The sequence below is a fragment of the Plasmodium relictum genome (genome assembly GCF_900005765.1).
Source record: "Plasmodium relictum strain SGS1 genome assembly, chromosome: 1".
NCBI lineage: Eukaryota > Apicomplexa > Aconoidasida > Haemosporida > Plasmodiidae > Plasmodium > Plasmodium relictum.
The window spans coordinates 163585-179214 of NC_041679.1; the positions used below are offsets into that span (position 1 = coordinate 163585).

General features: G+C 17.5%; 4 protein-coding genes across 4 annotated transcripts; 1 reads left to right on the plus strand and 3 right to left on the minus strand.

Moving 5' to 3' along the window:
- Window positions 1-470: 470 nt before the first annotated feature.
- Window positions 471-4196, plus strand: PPAT (phosphopantetheine adenylyltransferase, putative; the record flags this gene model as incomplete). Its single annotated transcript, XM_028678211.1, has 1 exon — window positions 471-4196. The coding sequence occupies one exon, from the start codon at window positions 471-473 to the stop codon at window positions 4194-4196; it is 3726 nt and encodes a 1241-aa protein (XP_028531391.1).
- A 546-nt stretch (window positions 4197-4742) lies between these two features.
- Window positions 4743-8468, minus strand: PRELSG_0102700 (conserved Plasmodium protein, unknown function; the record flags this gene model as incomplete). Its single annotated transcript, XM_028678223.1, has 1 exon — window positions 4743-8468. One exon carries the CDS (start codon window positions 8466-8468, stop codon window positions 4743-4745), a length of 3726 nt encoding a protein of 1241 aa, XP_028531392.1.
- A 2087-nt stretch (window positions 8469-10555) lies between these two features.
- On the minus strand, window positions 10556-11584 carry PRELSG_0102800 (peptide chain release factor, putative; the record flags this gene model as incomplete). Its single annotated transcript, XM_028678234.1, has 1 exon — window positions 10556-11584. The coding sequence occupies one exon, from the start codon at window positions 11582-11584 to the stop codon at window positions 10556-10558; it is 1029 nt and encodes a 342-aa protein (XP_028531393.1).
- A 1019-nt stretch (window positions 11585-12603) lies between these two features.
- PRELSG_0102900 (mRNA-capping enzyme, putative) lies at window positions 12604-15615 on the minus strand (the record flags this gene model as incomplete). The annotated part of the gene is made up of 1 exon (XM_028678245.1): window positions 12604-15615. The coding sequence occupies one exon, from the start codon at window positions 15613-15615 to the stop codon at window positions 12604-12606; it is 3012 nt and encodes a 1003-aa protein (XP_028531394.1).
- Window positions 15616-15630: the final 15 nt, after the last annotated feature.

Below are 15630 nucleotides of genomic sequence, written 5' to 3' on the forward strand. Positions count from 1 at the left end.
TATATACAAATTTTTAATCATATAACAAAAAATTATTTAATTTTTTTGTTTTGGTTTAATTTATTCTGATAAAAATATGTATCTATCTTATGAAATCATTATTTAAAACTATCAACTAATTAGCTAATATTATTACAAAAAAATAATTCATAAGTACATATTTCTTTCATAATTCTCAAAAAAAAATACTTAGAGATATAATAATTTATTTTTATATCATTGCTATAATATGAATTATAACTACCTTTTTTTTTTTTTTTTACAATTTTTAAGATGAAATTGTAAAAGATGAAATGAAATATGAAAATAAAAATAATATAAAAAAATGATGATACATATATATTTAAAAGTTTATTATTGAACTTATATGTTTGTTATTTTTGTTAAATGTAAGCTAAGAATAAAGTATTATAGTATAAGTATTTATTTTTTTTTTTTTTACAATTGAAATTAATGAGAAAAAAAAAAAAATGGCAAAATTATTATCTTATGAAAATGCTTTTTTAATTTTTGAAGACTACAACATGGTTACCTATACAAGAAAAAGAGGAAGAAATATATTTTTGAATGAAAAAAAAAACTTAAATAACTTTAATATTAATAATTATTTAAGTAAAAATTTACAAAAATATAATTTTAGTTTAGCTAGATATAATGTAAGTGTAAAAGTAAATAAAGAAAACAATTTTTTTGTAAAATTAGAAAATAGCATAAATTGGCTAATTAAATATATAATAAAACTAAAAAAGCATGTAGTGAATATATATTTATTTATTAAGTTTATTAGCTTAAAATGCATATTAAAAATGTCAACTTATTATTACTTAAAGTATATCGTTGAAAAAGTTTATGAGCACAAGTTAGATAAGTTAGTTCGTGTTGTTTTACCAATTTATGATTTACACGGTTTATACTCTTTTATATATTATGAAAAATTTTGTTTTATGAATTATTATAAGGACATATTACCGAAATATGACTTAAATGAACTTAAACGTTATTGCTGTTCTTTTATTATTTCAAATAATCATAATCAAAACGTAACATTACCTTATAGGAGAATTTACGATATAGATATAATAAAAATGTTTAAAAAAAAAAGAAAAAATAAAGAAAGAAGAAAAGAAATAAAAGAATCCAATGTAAAAAGTGATAGTGTTCTAAAATTGGAAATAAATAACACAAAAAAAAAAGTTCAATTTTTTATAAAAAAGAAAAGAATACTTAAAAGAATAAAAATTCAGAAATATAAAATAAAAAGAACAATAAACAAAAATTTAAAAAAAAATGATATAGGATTATTTGCAGGAACTTTTGATAAAATTCATTTTGGTCATATACTATTATTATTCTATTCTATATTGTTAACTAAAAAATTTTTATATATTGGTTTATATAATAATAAAAATTTATGTAATAAAAAATATTCTGAGGAAATTGATGATTTTAATTTAAGAATTTATAATATATCTAACATTTTGTTTTTAATAAGAAATGTATATCATATACATTTTTATTTTAAAAATTTTGAACATATGAATCCTTTTATCAAAATAAAAAATTCTCATAAGATCATATATGAAATTATAACTAATGAAACCAGTGAATTATCAGTTGAATATGAAAAAAAAAAATATCAAAAATATTTAAATGACTTCCATAGTGATAAGCAAAATTCAATTAAAAAGTGTAACACTTTAAAAAAATATTTTTCCTTAATAAATAATAGAATAGATTTATTATATCAAAGTAAATTTAGTGATAAAAAGAATTCTCTGTTGGTAAACAAAATAAAAAGTAAAATTTCTAAATATTTATATTTTCATATAAATTCAAATAAAAAAAACAAAAAACAAAATAATAGGGATCAGAAAATAATTATTGTATTAAAAAAAATTCATGATCCATTTTCTTTTGCAATAGATATTAATGATATGTTTTGTTTAACTATTTCAAAAGAGTCTGAAACAAACGGATACAATATTGTAAATAAAAGAAAATGGATCTTTAAAAAAATTAAAAAAAAGAATAATCGAATTTTTATGAATTATAGTAATAATGATAATGATGGAAACAATGAAAAATATTTATCTAGAAATGAAAAAACTAGATTAAATATATTTGATACAATTGATTTGGGGGATGGTGATAAATTGAATTCCACTCTAATTAGAAAAGAAAATTCCTTTCTAAGAAAAACTAAATTTGCAAAAATTTTAAAGTATTTCATTGATGCTTGTTTATTTTTCGATATTGAGTACTTCCTCATACAGATGTATATTAATCATTTTTTGTATAAAAAAGGAAAAATTTCATTTAAAAAACTTTATATAAATAAAGTGAAAAATTATTTTTGTAAGAATAAATATCAAAAAAGTGAAAAATCAAAAAAAGAAGAAAAAAATCAAAAAAAGAAAGAGAATAAAGACAAATATATAGCTAATGATTTTTTTAGGCATTTATTTGTATTGTCATCTTTTTTTGTTAATCATTATATTGACGAATCTCGTATACATAAAATTCAACTATTTATGAAAATTTCTTTGTCTCTCTCTTTTTTTTTTTATAATAATATAATTTTATTAGTCATAAGAAGAAGGGAAGAATTTGTAAATAAAAGTTATATACAAAAAAATGATATAGAGAAAAAAGTAAGTATGTTTGACAATAATAATGAACATATTTTAAGAAGATATATAAGTGATATAGATGAAACATTTTTGGTGAAAATTTTAAATCAAGTTCTTATTTTTACTATTTTATTTTTATCCATATCAATATTATGTAAAATATTTCATTTTGATAGTTTAGGAAAAAAAAAAAAGAAGAAAGAAAAACAAAAGCAAATAGAAAAAGAAAAAGAAAATGAAAATGAAAAACTCTGTAATAAAAAATTTATCAAAACTAAGGAACTAATTAAAGTTACAAATTTGTGTGGTCATGATAAATATCATATAAACGAAACTGAGGACAAGTTTTTTTGTAATTCTAAAAAACCACTATTAAATGAAACAAATAAAAGTTACTGCCAGAAAATAGAAGAAAAAAAGGAATATAACAATTTAAATTATCAATCATTTTTAAATATTCTAAATAATTCTCCTAATAAATGGAAATGTATTAATTTTACTAATGTGATTTATAAAAATAAAGGAAAAAATGAATTTTTTTTTTTAAATAGATTCAGTCCTTTATTCTTTTTTAATTATGTAAAAAGTAAAAGGCTGTATTCTCACAATTATATTGTTACTCCATATATATTTTGCAATTATAAATTAATGAGTAGCCTTGAAAATAGTATTTTCAATTATCATAATTTTCGTATTTATGATAGAAAGAAAAAACATAGTTCTAATTATAAATATTCAAATGATATAACAGATATGAATGACAAAGAAAAATTTAATAATAAAGATATACAAGATAAAAATGATATTCTGAATAAAAATGGTGCTCAAAATTTCAATTTGCTCTTAACAGAGAAAATGAAAAGAAATATTATAAATAACTTTTATGAAATTAAAATTAAATATAAAAAAAATATATTTAATAGTAATAATAAAATAACTGTAAGTGATATAAAAAACTATGTTAAAGGAAGCAAATCTAATAATTATTACAAAAAAAGATTAGAAACTCTAATTAAAATAAATATAAATAATGATGATGAAATACTTTTTATTAGAAAAATACTGATTTACAAATTTTTAGATAATTATTTTATTTCTTTTTTTTGTTTTTATTTCTTAAATTATTTAATGAATAATAAATATGAAAAAAGCCAATCTCTTTATAAAACAAATTTGGATGATTTTTTATATATATTTTTAGTGCATTTTGAAAAGCAAATTGAAATATTTATAAATAGTCACATTAAAAAAAGATGGAAACTAATAAAAAGAAAAAATGATAGTTTTAACCTATATAATAAATATGTAACAAAATTTTCTATTATTCATAGATTTTTAATTACGAATATTTCTCCTTTAAATAATTATAATATCGATTTTGAAAAAAAATATTATTTCAAAAAAAAAAAGAATAATTTTGTGAATACTCCTTTTCATATAAAGTTAGAAAATTTTAATAATTTGAATGTTTTTTCATTTTACAATATAATTTTTCAAAATATTTTAAAATATGAGAATTATTATTACCCTTATTTTTCTTCACTTAATTACTTTCATTTAGATTAATTTAATGATATATCAAGATAGTCCATGAAATAGTAACCCTACCTACTATTTATGAATTTTATTTTGTAAAAGTTATAATTTATGAATTTTTGTCTTTTTTTTCTTTATTTAAGAATTTATTAATTTTAAATATTTTACCAAGATTGATGGATATATATATATATAATATATATATATATATTTTTTTTTTTTACTTTTTTCTCTTTTCTCTTTTTTTTTTTTTTTTTTTTTTTTTTTTTTTTAAGTTTTTTTTTTTTTTTTTTTTGTTTTATCTAATATTTTCCTTTTTATCATTTTTAATTATATAACATAATAAATTTTTAAAAATTATAAGCTTAAAAACAAAAATATGAATTTCTAGAAAAAAATAAAATTAAAAATATTCTATATTTTTTATAAATGTATTTATCTTATATTTTTTTTAAATTTCCTTTCTTGATTATTTAAAAAAGTGATTATGTATAAAAAAAAAAAAAAAAAATAAAAGATTATTTTAAAAACAAATAAATATTTAAAAACAAAAAAATTTTATTTTATTTAATTTTTTTAAACATTATATCTATTTTCTTTAACAACTGAAACTATGACAGTTGTATCATCTGGTTTTCCCATGTTAAAATATTTTTTATATTTATCAAAAATAAATTCGGATATAGGTGTTAAAATAATTTTATCATTTGATTTATTTGATTGTATATCTTCATAATTAACTTTATCAAATAAATGAATTTCCTTGTCTTGAACATTTGAAAAAGAAAAAGAGTCTTCGTTGAAGTTTTTTTCATTATCTTTTTTATCCATCTCTATATTTACTTTTTTTGAGTAAATATTATTATTATTACTATTATTTTTCATTTTACCATTATATTTTATTCTCCTTTTTTTTAACAAAGTATAGTTTAATTGTTGATTAGCTAAAATAGTTGATAATTCTAAAATCTCATCGCATGCCTTCTTAGTATTTAAATAAATTTTGTTATCTTTATCAATTAAAATAAAATCCGATAGTTCATATAAAAATTTGCTACAATCTATTTTTTTTTCTACAATTACTTTTTTTTTTTTTTTTATTCTTCTTATTTCATTCATATAATAACTATTATCTTCTCGGTTAGTATACACATTATTATTCATTATATTTTCATCTAGAAACTCCGAAAAAGTATTTTCTTCATCTAACCATTTTCCTGAATTTTTTTTTTTTTTTCTTAATGATACTACATCATCATCAATTAACTGTTCTATAGTTGTTTGTCTTTTTTCATTTTCTAATAATTTATTTGAATTGTTAAAATTTAAATCATAATTGTTTGAATCACTTAAATCACTTTGTGAATTATTATCATTCTCTAAATTTTCATATAAGTTTTCGTATTTACTATTTTCCATTCCACCAGAATGAATAGAATAATTTCTCCTATTAATATCAACAGTACTACTTTTCATAAAATTTTTAGATAAATTATTAATGCTACTATTAATATTATTACTATATTCTTTTTGAAAGATAGTATCATCATCCTTTTTTGTATTACTGTTTTTAGAATCCTGAGAAATGGAATATTTATTTTTTTTTTCTACTTTATTGTTTTGTTTACTATTTGATTTTGTTATATTTTGAACTTTATTTTTTATTCTAATAAAAAACTTTCCTTTTATTTTAGAAGGAAACTTTAGTTTATTTTTAGCGTAATTCAAATTACGCTTGTAAATATTATTAAAAAAATAATTATTTTTATTTTCTTTATTTGATAAATTAACTCCTTTATTATCATAATTATAATTATTATTATTATTGTTGTTTTTATTATTATTATTATTATTGTTTTCTTCGTTTATATAGTTTTTTGAAAAATTATCAGACGAAGTGCAACTCACATTTGATATGCCATGTTTAATATCACTCTCCATTTTTATTTTAACTTTTTCTCTAGAATTATTATTTATGTTTCTATCAAAAGAATCACTTAAATTACTTGAAAAATTTTTTTTAGAGTGATTTCTTTTGCTAAAATTATTACTTAATGTTTTGTTGAAGTCCTTTATAGCTTTTTTGTATTCTTTATAAAAATTTATAAATTGTTTCATGCTTACAAATTTATTGTATTTTAAGACATAAAAATTATTAAATATTATTTCCATTATATCATCATCATATAAATTATCAAAAAGACCATCACTACCACTTATAATTATGTCATTATTTTCAATATTAACACTAGAATATTCACAATATCTTAAACATTTTGTTATAATATCATTATATCTACTCATTTTTATATTTCCTTTAAAAGAATTATTTGATTTTGTATTTCTTAAGTTATCATTTAAGTTTATAGGCATAAATGTTATTTGATATGGACAATTGAAATAATGTTGTTGAATTTTTGATTTAAAAATAATATCAAATTTACTTATTTCATCATTATAAAATCGGAATCTATAATCATTAAAATTATTGATATTTGTATCTTTTTTTTTTTTTTTTTTTTCTTCTTTTTCTTGTTCTAATTCATCTTTTTGCTTTTCTTCCTTCTCTGATTGATTTTTTTCTTTTCCCAATTCTTCCAGTTGATCATTTTTCTCTTTCTCTCTGTCATCTTCTTTACTATCATCTTTATTTTCTTGTTTTTGTTTCCCACTTTCTACATGATTTTCTTTTTCTTTTTCTATTACCTTCTCTTCTTCTGTTTCCTTTTCTGAGCAATTATTTTTGTTTTTTATGATGTGTGTTCTATCTAAGTTAAACAAGTTTAACAAATTTCTGTAACCAATATTATCTAGAGTACTTTTAACTGAGAAATTTTTTTTTTCATTTTCTGAAAAGTCATCTCTAGTGGAAGAACAATTGTGAGAAATCAAAGTATCTGATCTTATATTTGAGTTATCATAAAAATCATCCTCTTCTATTTTAAATGATAAATTTCCAATTTTATAACTCCTTTTGGATAGGTACTTCTCAAAATTTTCTGATATATCTTCACTTAGTTGATCTTCAATATATAATATTATTTCTGAATCTTCTTTAATTGATTCCTTTATATTTAAATCACTCAAAAAATCATTATAGTATAATTCTTTTCTTTTTGAATATAAATCATTTAATATGTCTTTATTATTTTTAAAAGTACTATCATTCTCTATACTATTATACGACTTCTTATTTGGAAAATTATCATATGATACCTCACAATTTACTATATCATTTGTTGTATTTTCTTCCCTTTTATAATCTATGATGTTTACTTTTTCATTATTCATTACATTATTATTATTGTTTTCATGAACATTTTTTATATCGCAATTGTTATTCTTTGTCACAAGACTTTTCTCATCCTTTACAAAATACAATATTTCTTCTGGTGTATTCACTTTTATATGAATCTTTTCTATTCCTTTATCCTTTAAATAATTTCCTTTCAATCTTACAATTAACATTTGGCAATCTCCAATACTGCATATATGCAACTTTTCTTTTTCTAAAGCAGAAAAAAGAAGAGTAGATGCACCCAGAAAATTAGCCGAGCATGCACTTCTACACACTATTGGTTTTAATATTTCATCATTTTTATATTTTAAATTATATTGTTTAAATATCATTTTATTTTGATTCTCAAATATTTCATTATTAATGCATCTATATATATGTAAATTCAAACATTTTTTTAAAATTTCATTTGAAAAATTACTAACATTAATACCACTGTTATTAATAGAAGAAACACCATCTGCTACTGCAATAATATTATCACTACATATTAAAGCATCGCCATTTTTATAATTTATATTGCTACTTTTTTTCTGATGAGGAATTGAATTTGCTTTATGCAACAAAATATATTTTTGATTTTTCATTGCATTGCATATTTTGTTCATTTCCTCTATATATTCAGAAGAAATGCTTTCTTTGTCTTCTAATTCTATAAAAGAGCTGAAAAAATTCAAAAATATTGTTTTATAAAAATAATTAGGAAAATTTATATACTCTATATTAAATACTTTATTAAAATTATTTTCATAATAAGCGTTCAAATTACTATCTTCTGTTTTTATTTCATTAAAATCAATTGTTTTCATTTCTTCAAGAGAATTATTTTTATCATAACCGCAAAAATAATCATTTCCTATTTTGTTTTTCTTAACATAATTCATTCCATCTATCCCTTTATTCAAGGTTTTTATTATTTTACAGGATTCGAAGATACTCTCTTCTTCGTCTACAGAATTATCGGTACCATTTAGTTTAAAACATTTATTTAACAAAGAATGCATTTTTGTGTTTTCACCATATTAAAATTAAAAATCAAATTAAAGAAACAGAAATGATACAGATACATTTATATAAAAATAACAATATTATAAAAAAAAAAAAAAAATGAAACTATTAAACTAAAAAAAAAATTTTTAGAATTTTTTTTATTTTTTATTTCTATAATATATTTTTAAAAAATTTAGGAAAATTGTCTCTGCATTTTATAAAGATTCAATAAAAAAAAAAAAAATTATACTTTTAGTTCAAATAACAATAAAATCTTGTAGAGTTTTCCATAAATTAAACATATTCTAAAATTCTTTATTAAATAAAAATTGTTGTACACAAATGTCAAATAAATAAAAAATTTCAGTATGGAAATGTATGACTAGGAATATAAATTAGTGTTTTCTTTTTCTTTTTCTTTTTTTTTTTTAATTATGATTTTTAAAATTTCAAACTTTTATTAAAGAGTTGGAAAAAAAAAAAAAAAAATGAAATTATAATTTTTTATAGCACATTTTTGCATTAAAATTGATAATGAAAACCTATTGATAAATATTAAAGAGTTAATCAGGAAAATTACTAGGAATGAAATTTTTTTTTAATTAAATAAAGTAATTTTTTCAAAAATATGTATTCAAAAAATGTAGATAATATTATATAATGTTAGTGAATGAAAAATGATATTTATCTATATTTTAGTAATCCTTTTTTATATTTTTATTTCCTTTATTTAAAATGTAAATGTGTAAAACTAATGAATTTTATAAATTTTTTTTTTTTTTTTTTTTTTTTTGTATAGTTTCTTTCACAGTTTTTTACTAATTTAAGCTTTCAGTTTTTAAAAATAATAAAATAAAAAAAAAATAAAGCATAAAACATTAAATAATAATATTAATTAAAAAAAAAATATGAAATTTTTTTCTGTGTGTATAAAATTTGCAATTTTCAATTATAAAAATATTATCTGTTATTTTTATATTATATTGAAAAGAATCAAAAAAAAAAAAAAAAATGATTTATATAATATTCATTATAAAAAAATAAAGTTAAAACAAGAAATTAAAATATATACTACTGAAAAATATTTTAAAATTAGTATTTCCATTTAAAAAAGTGATATAGCTTACTGTTTAAAGAAAAAATAAAAATATTAAAAGTGTCTAGAAGAAAAATTTTCTACCTTTTGAAAATATAGATAAATGCTCATAAAAATAATATTTTAAAAAATAATGAAAAAAAGAGAAATTATTTATTAACAAATTTTATACTACTTATATTTTATATTTTGTGTATCTTTATAGAAAAAAAAAAAAAATCATACTAAATATTCTAATACATATGTAAATTTTTAAATATATAAATTTGTTTTATTTTTACAAATGTATTAAAATTTTTGAATTATATATATTCTTAAATCAATATAAAAAAGCACAAAAAAAAAAAAAAAAAATACGTAAGTATATGCAATTAAATATAAAGAATAATTTCATCATTATTTAATAGAAGGATTTTCTTCTCTTTTTTTATTATAACATTTTAAGAAATTTTAATTGTCTTTTATGAATTTAATTAATTTATATTTTTATAAAGAAATCTTTACATTTGATAAAGAATGAACAAAATTGTTAATTTTAAAACAAAAACAATATGAACAAAATATAAACAAGTATATATATATATATGCTGATATCTTTTTTTTAGTTGAAATAAATTTTTTTTTAAATATAATTAAAAAAATTGAAAAAAAAAAAAGTATTTTTTAAAACATATATGTAATAAAAACAAAAAATTAAAACTATCGCAAGTAATAAATTTATAAAAACTTAAAAAAAAAAAAAATAAATCAAAATAAAAATTAAAAAGCAAAAGCTAAAAAACTAAAAAATTAAAAAGAAATAAGAGCTCATAAAAATAAAAAGATAACTTTTTTTTTTAATAAAATTTATTTAAAAAAAAAAAATAAATAAAATTACTATTGTGTAAAAAATATCAAATTAAAATATATATATATACTTATTCTAAAACGAAAATGCTATACTCTTTTAATAAAAAGTTTTATCTTTTATGATTTGAATAATTTAATAATTTGATTCATATATTTTTATAAATATTTTTGATATGATTCTATAAATAAATCAATTTCTCCTTGTAACAAAATTTTATCAACATCACTTGAATAAACATTTGTTCTAGTGTCTTTTATCATTTTATTACCATATAGAATATAATTTCTTATTTGTTCTCCAAAGTGAGTTAAACTTTTATTAGATAGTTCGTATTTCTTATTTTTTAGTGCTTCTATTTGTAAATATAATAATTTTTCATATATACTTTTTAAGGCAATTCTTTTATTTAAAATTTGAGATCTTTCATTTGACACTTTCACAGAAATATTTGTTGGCTTATGCAAAATTCTAACAGCAGTTTCAACTTTATTAACATTTTGCCCTCCTTTACCTCCAGATCTCATAGTTTGAATTACTAAATCACTTTTATTTATTGTAATATCATTAATTTTATTATTGTTAACATTATTACTATTTTTTTTTTTTTCTTTTTCTTTTTCTGTTGTTTTACTGTTTTTAGATACACCTTTTTCAGCATTATTTAAAAAATTTATTATATTAACATCATTATAATTTAAAGTTGGGATTACATCAACTTTTACAAAAGAAGTCATTCTCTTATTTTGTGCATTAAATGGAGAATATCTTACTAATCGGTGAATTCCTTTTTCAGAAACAAAATTATAAAAGCTGTATTCTCCTTCTATTTTTATTTCTACTTTTTTGATACCTACTTCATTTTTACTTATATCAATAACTTCATATTTTATATTTTTTTTATTTTTTATTTTTGATAAATATTTCATGTACATGTTATATAACATATTGCAAAAATCGCAGGCTTCTGTCCCACCTGTTCCTGATGATAAAATCAATGAGCATGAATTTTTAAAATATTTCGAATAATTTTCTACATCTTTTTTAATATAGGAACTTAAATATTTTTTATTTATTTTTTTTGTGTTTTTACATAAAAAAAAATAACTCCTTAAAATTGTAATATTTTTACATTTAATAGACATTATTGAAAAAAATAAATATATCAAAATTAAAATGGAATTCATAATTTTCCCTTTATTTTTTTTTTTTTTTTTATTCTCTAAATATAATATTTTCTATAAACATTTTTGAATATATTTCATCAAAATTTTCAGTTTTTGTTATATTTGCAAATTTGTTTTCAAGAATGTTTATTATATTAAAGTTTAACATTTTTTATAACTTAAATTTTTTTTTAAATATTTATATTCTTTAATAAAGAATTTTTATTTTTTAAAGAATAATTTAATTTTTTTTTTAAACTGTTTTGATCATATTATTTATTTTTTTAAAATAGGAAAATGATTTTTTTTAAATACACATATCACATATAAATATACATATATATAGAGGTCACATAAATGCAATATTTATAATATTTTAAGAAATAATATTATAATTTTATGTATTAAGAAACATAATTCAATAATATTTTAAAAAAATATATTTGTGTTGAAGAAAAAAAAATAGAATTATCATTATTTTAATTTATATTAATTTTTCTATATTCTCTCCTTCAATTTTTAATATTTTTATATTTTTTTTTTTTTTTTTATTTATATTTAATTTTTTACAACGAAAATGAAATAAATTTATTCTTTATTTAAAATTTAAAACTAGTTTAGAGTTACTTTTTTAAAAAATATTACAATGTTAGAAAAAAAAAAAAAGTAAATAAAACACTTATTAAAACAAAATTAATGGATAATTAAATCAATTGATATATATTTCATAAATTGTTTTTAAAAAAAAAAAAAAATCATAAAAATAAAAAATCATTAAGAAAATGTTTTATGTAATTTTAAAAGAAATTATAATTATGGGTATAAAAACCAAATTTTTAAATATGAAAAATCAATTCTTGCTTTATATTTAGTCTTTATTAATAAAAAATTCAAATTATTTCTTTTAAATTTAATCATAAAATTTTTATCATTTTTTTTTTTTTAGTTACATAGAATTTATATTAATTAAAATAAGATACTGTTATCTCTATTATTTTTGTTTGTTTTTTTTTTTTTTACAATTGTATCTTTTTGTTCCTCTAAATTATTCCTAATATAGAAGCATCAAAATCTTTTTTATAAACATAAACATGATATAATGAACAAATGTCATAATAAGTCTTAGAGTCTTTATTATACCCGTGAATTTTATTAATTCTTGATTTAATATTTTCAAAAATATGTTTATCAATTGTCTTATTAATTAAATTAAAATATTTTATATTTCTGTATTTTTCAAATGTTTCTAAATTATTAGTTATATAGTGAAGAAACATTATTGCTGTATTATTAAAAAGTTCAACCATATTTAATTCTTCTAACTTTTTTTTTAAATATTTGTCTGGTATGACAAACTCATGTGCATCTATTGTATCATATAAATAAAAATAATATTTGATTCCAATATTATTTTCTAAAGAATCTTTTATTAAATTATAAAAATATTCATATTTTATTTTTTCATTAGGATTGCTGTTATTAATATATTCTATGAATTCTTCTAGACAAATCTTATTTTTAAAAATTTTCATTAAATTTTCATTATCAAACTTTATTGTAAATAAGTCATTTTCTAATGTTAATGAGAAAGAATCATTAATTACTTCTATATTTGATCTCTTCATTAAAAAATCAGTCAATGTATGAGTTGATATGGTAGTTGCTAAAAATATTCCTTCATTTTCTAAAAAATTTTCGATAAGCTTAAAAAATTTTTTAGAAGATCTTTCATTGTAAATAATATAATGTAGAGCTAAATTAATAGAAATTATGTCAAATTTAATATTTTTATTTTTCCATTTTTTATAAAATTTATTATTTAAAATATCTCCTTGTAAAAAAATGTAATTATCACTTTTGCATAATCCTTTTAAATCATTTTGACTAAGTCTTTCTTTAGCTAATTCTATTTCTTTTTTAGAAATATCTAATCCAACATATACCTTATTTCTTACAAAATTATATTTAAGCATATCTTGACCATGGCCACAAGCCAAATCTAATATTTTAGAATTATAGGGAACAAAAAATGATATCATAATTCTTTTCACTTCATTGTTAAATACACGAACATATTTAATATTTGATTTTTTTAATAATATTACTTTTTTCTTATCATAATGTTTTCTTATTTCTTCATTTACATCACCTATCATTTTTGGATAAAAGTATTCAAACTTGGTTGAGTTATTTTTTAATTTATTCATAAAATTAATTAAACATTCAAAATTTTTATAAAAATTATAAATCATATAGTCAAGTTTACTTGCTTTTTGTTCTTCGGTATCAATTAAATTAATATTATTGTTATCAGTATATATATTATTATCATTGTTATATATGTTATATTTTTTTTTAAGCTCTTTGATAACCCTATCTATATCTATGTGCAAATCTATATTGATTTTCCAGTCTTTTTCTAGCTCAAATAACTTACCAATGTTTTTTTTTTTATTTTCAGAACATTTGATATTCAAATTAGAAGTGTTTTTAATTTCGTACATTTTAATTACATCATAATTATCATCAAAATCAGAATAACTAATATTATAATTTATTTTTGAATTTTTTATTTTTTTATTTTTTGCTATATGTAAAAATAAATTACAGCCTTTATATTTTTCATCACAACAAAAGTTATAAATAGAAATGTCTTTTACATATCTTTTTTTTATCTTTATATTTTCTTCGTTTAGAATATTCATATTTAAAGAATTTTCATTATTATCTAAATTTATATCTTTATTTTTATGAAAATAAATATCATAATTAGTCAAATGAGTATCGTCACTATTCATCAAATTCTCATAGGAACTTAAATTTAAACATTGGTTATAAGAACTATTCGGATAATAAACACATACGGTATCACTTTCTACTTCTTTAAATACATTTATTATAGTTTTATTACTTTTGTTATCTTTTGAATAAACTATTTTTCTTTTATATAAAATCTTATTTTTATCACTAGATTTATCACTAGAACTATCTGAGCTTTTTTCATTTGAAGAATCGTTGCTTTCATTTTCACTATCTTCTTCTACTAGCTTTTTTAATTTTTCAATATATAACTTATCTTTATCAACTACTATTTTTTTTTTTTTTTTTTTCTTTTCATTATTATTATATGAATTCTCTTTCTTTTTTTCTTCATTATATAAATTTATTAATGCGTCACTTTCACTATTTTCACTAGACGTACTAGGGCTTACTTCTTTACTACTTATACTATAAGTAGAACTTTTATTTCTATCATTATTATTATTATTATCACAATCTTCTTCTTTTTTATTTTTTTGTTTTTTCTTTTTTATATCATAATAATACAATTCCTCTATTTCAAATTTTTTTTCTAATATCTTAAATTTATACTTACTTTTATGTATTTTAAAGAGATCAACATATATATAATTCATTACACTATTATCTATATTAAATTTATATTTATAATTATTATTACTTATTTTTTGTAAAATAATTTGATTAATTACAGGTAAGTTTATTAATTCATCATTAAAACTTCCTCTTAGTTCTACTACACTGTTATGAACATCAATATATTTTCTTTTTTTTTTCAAACTATTTATTAGAAAATTTGTAATTTCTATATTTATTTTATTTTCAATATTCACATATTTATAATCTTCAAATAATACATAAGGTTTTATTTGTGTACAGTTATCTTTATAGAATAAATCAATTTTTATAGTATTATTTATTTTTAATTTTTTCTTTATTAATAAATTTAATTCTTGAAATAAATTATTCTTGTCAATAGTTAATTTTTCTTCTTCATTTTTGTTTTCATTCATTTCTGATATTTCTTTCTTCTTTTCTTTCATAAAAGAAGAGGAAATTACTTCATCTGTTTCCTTATTTTGTTTTATCATATTTTGCTTATTTAAAATTTTATCATTCTTTTCATTTTCATTCCTACATAAATAGATATTACTTTCTAATTCTTTGTTATTTAAATTATTATCTAAACTTTTCTCTACATTTTGATTTGTAAGAAATAATTCTTTTTTTTTTTCATAATTTTCATTAATCATATTTACATGAAATTT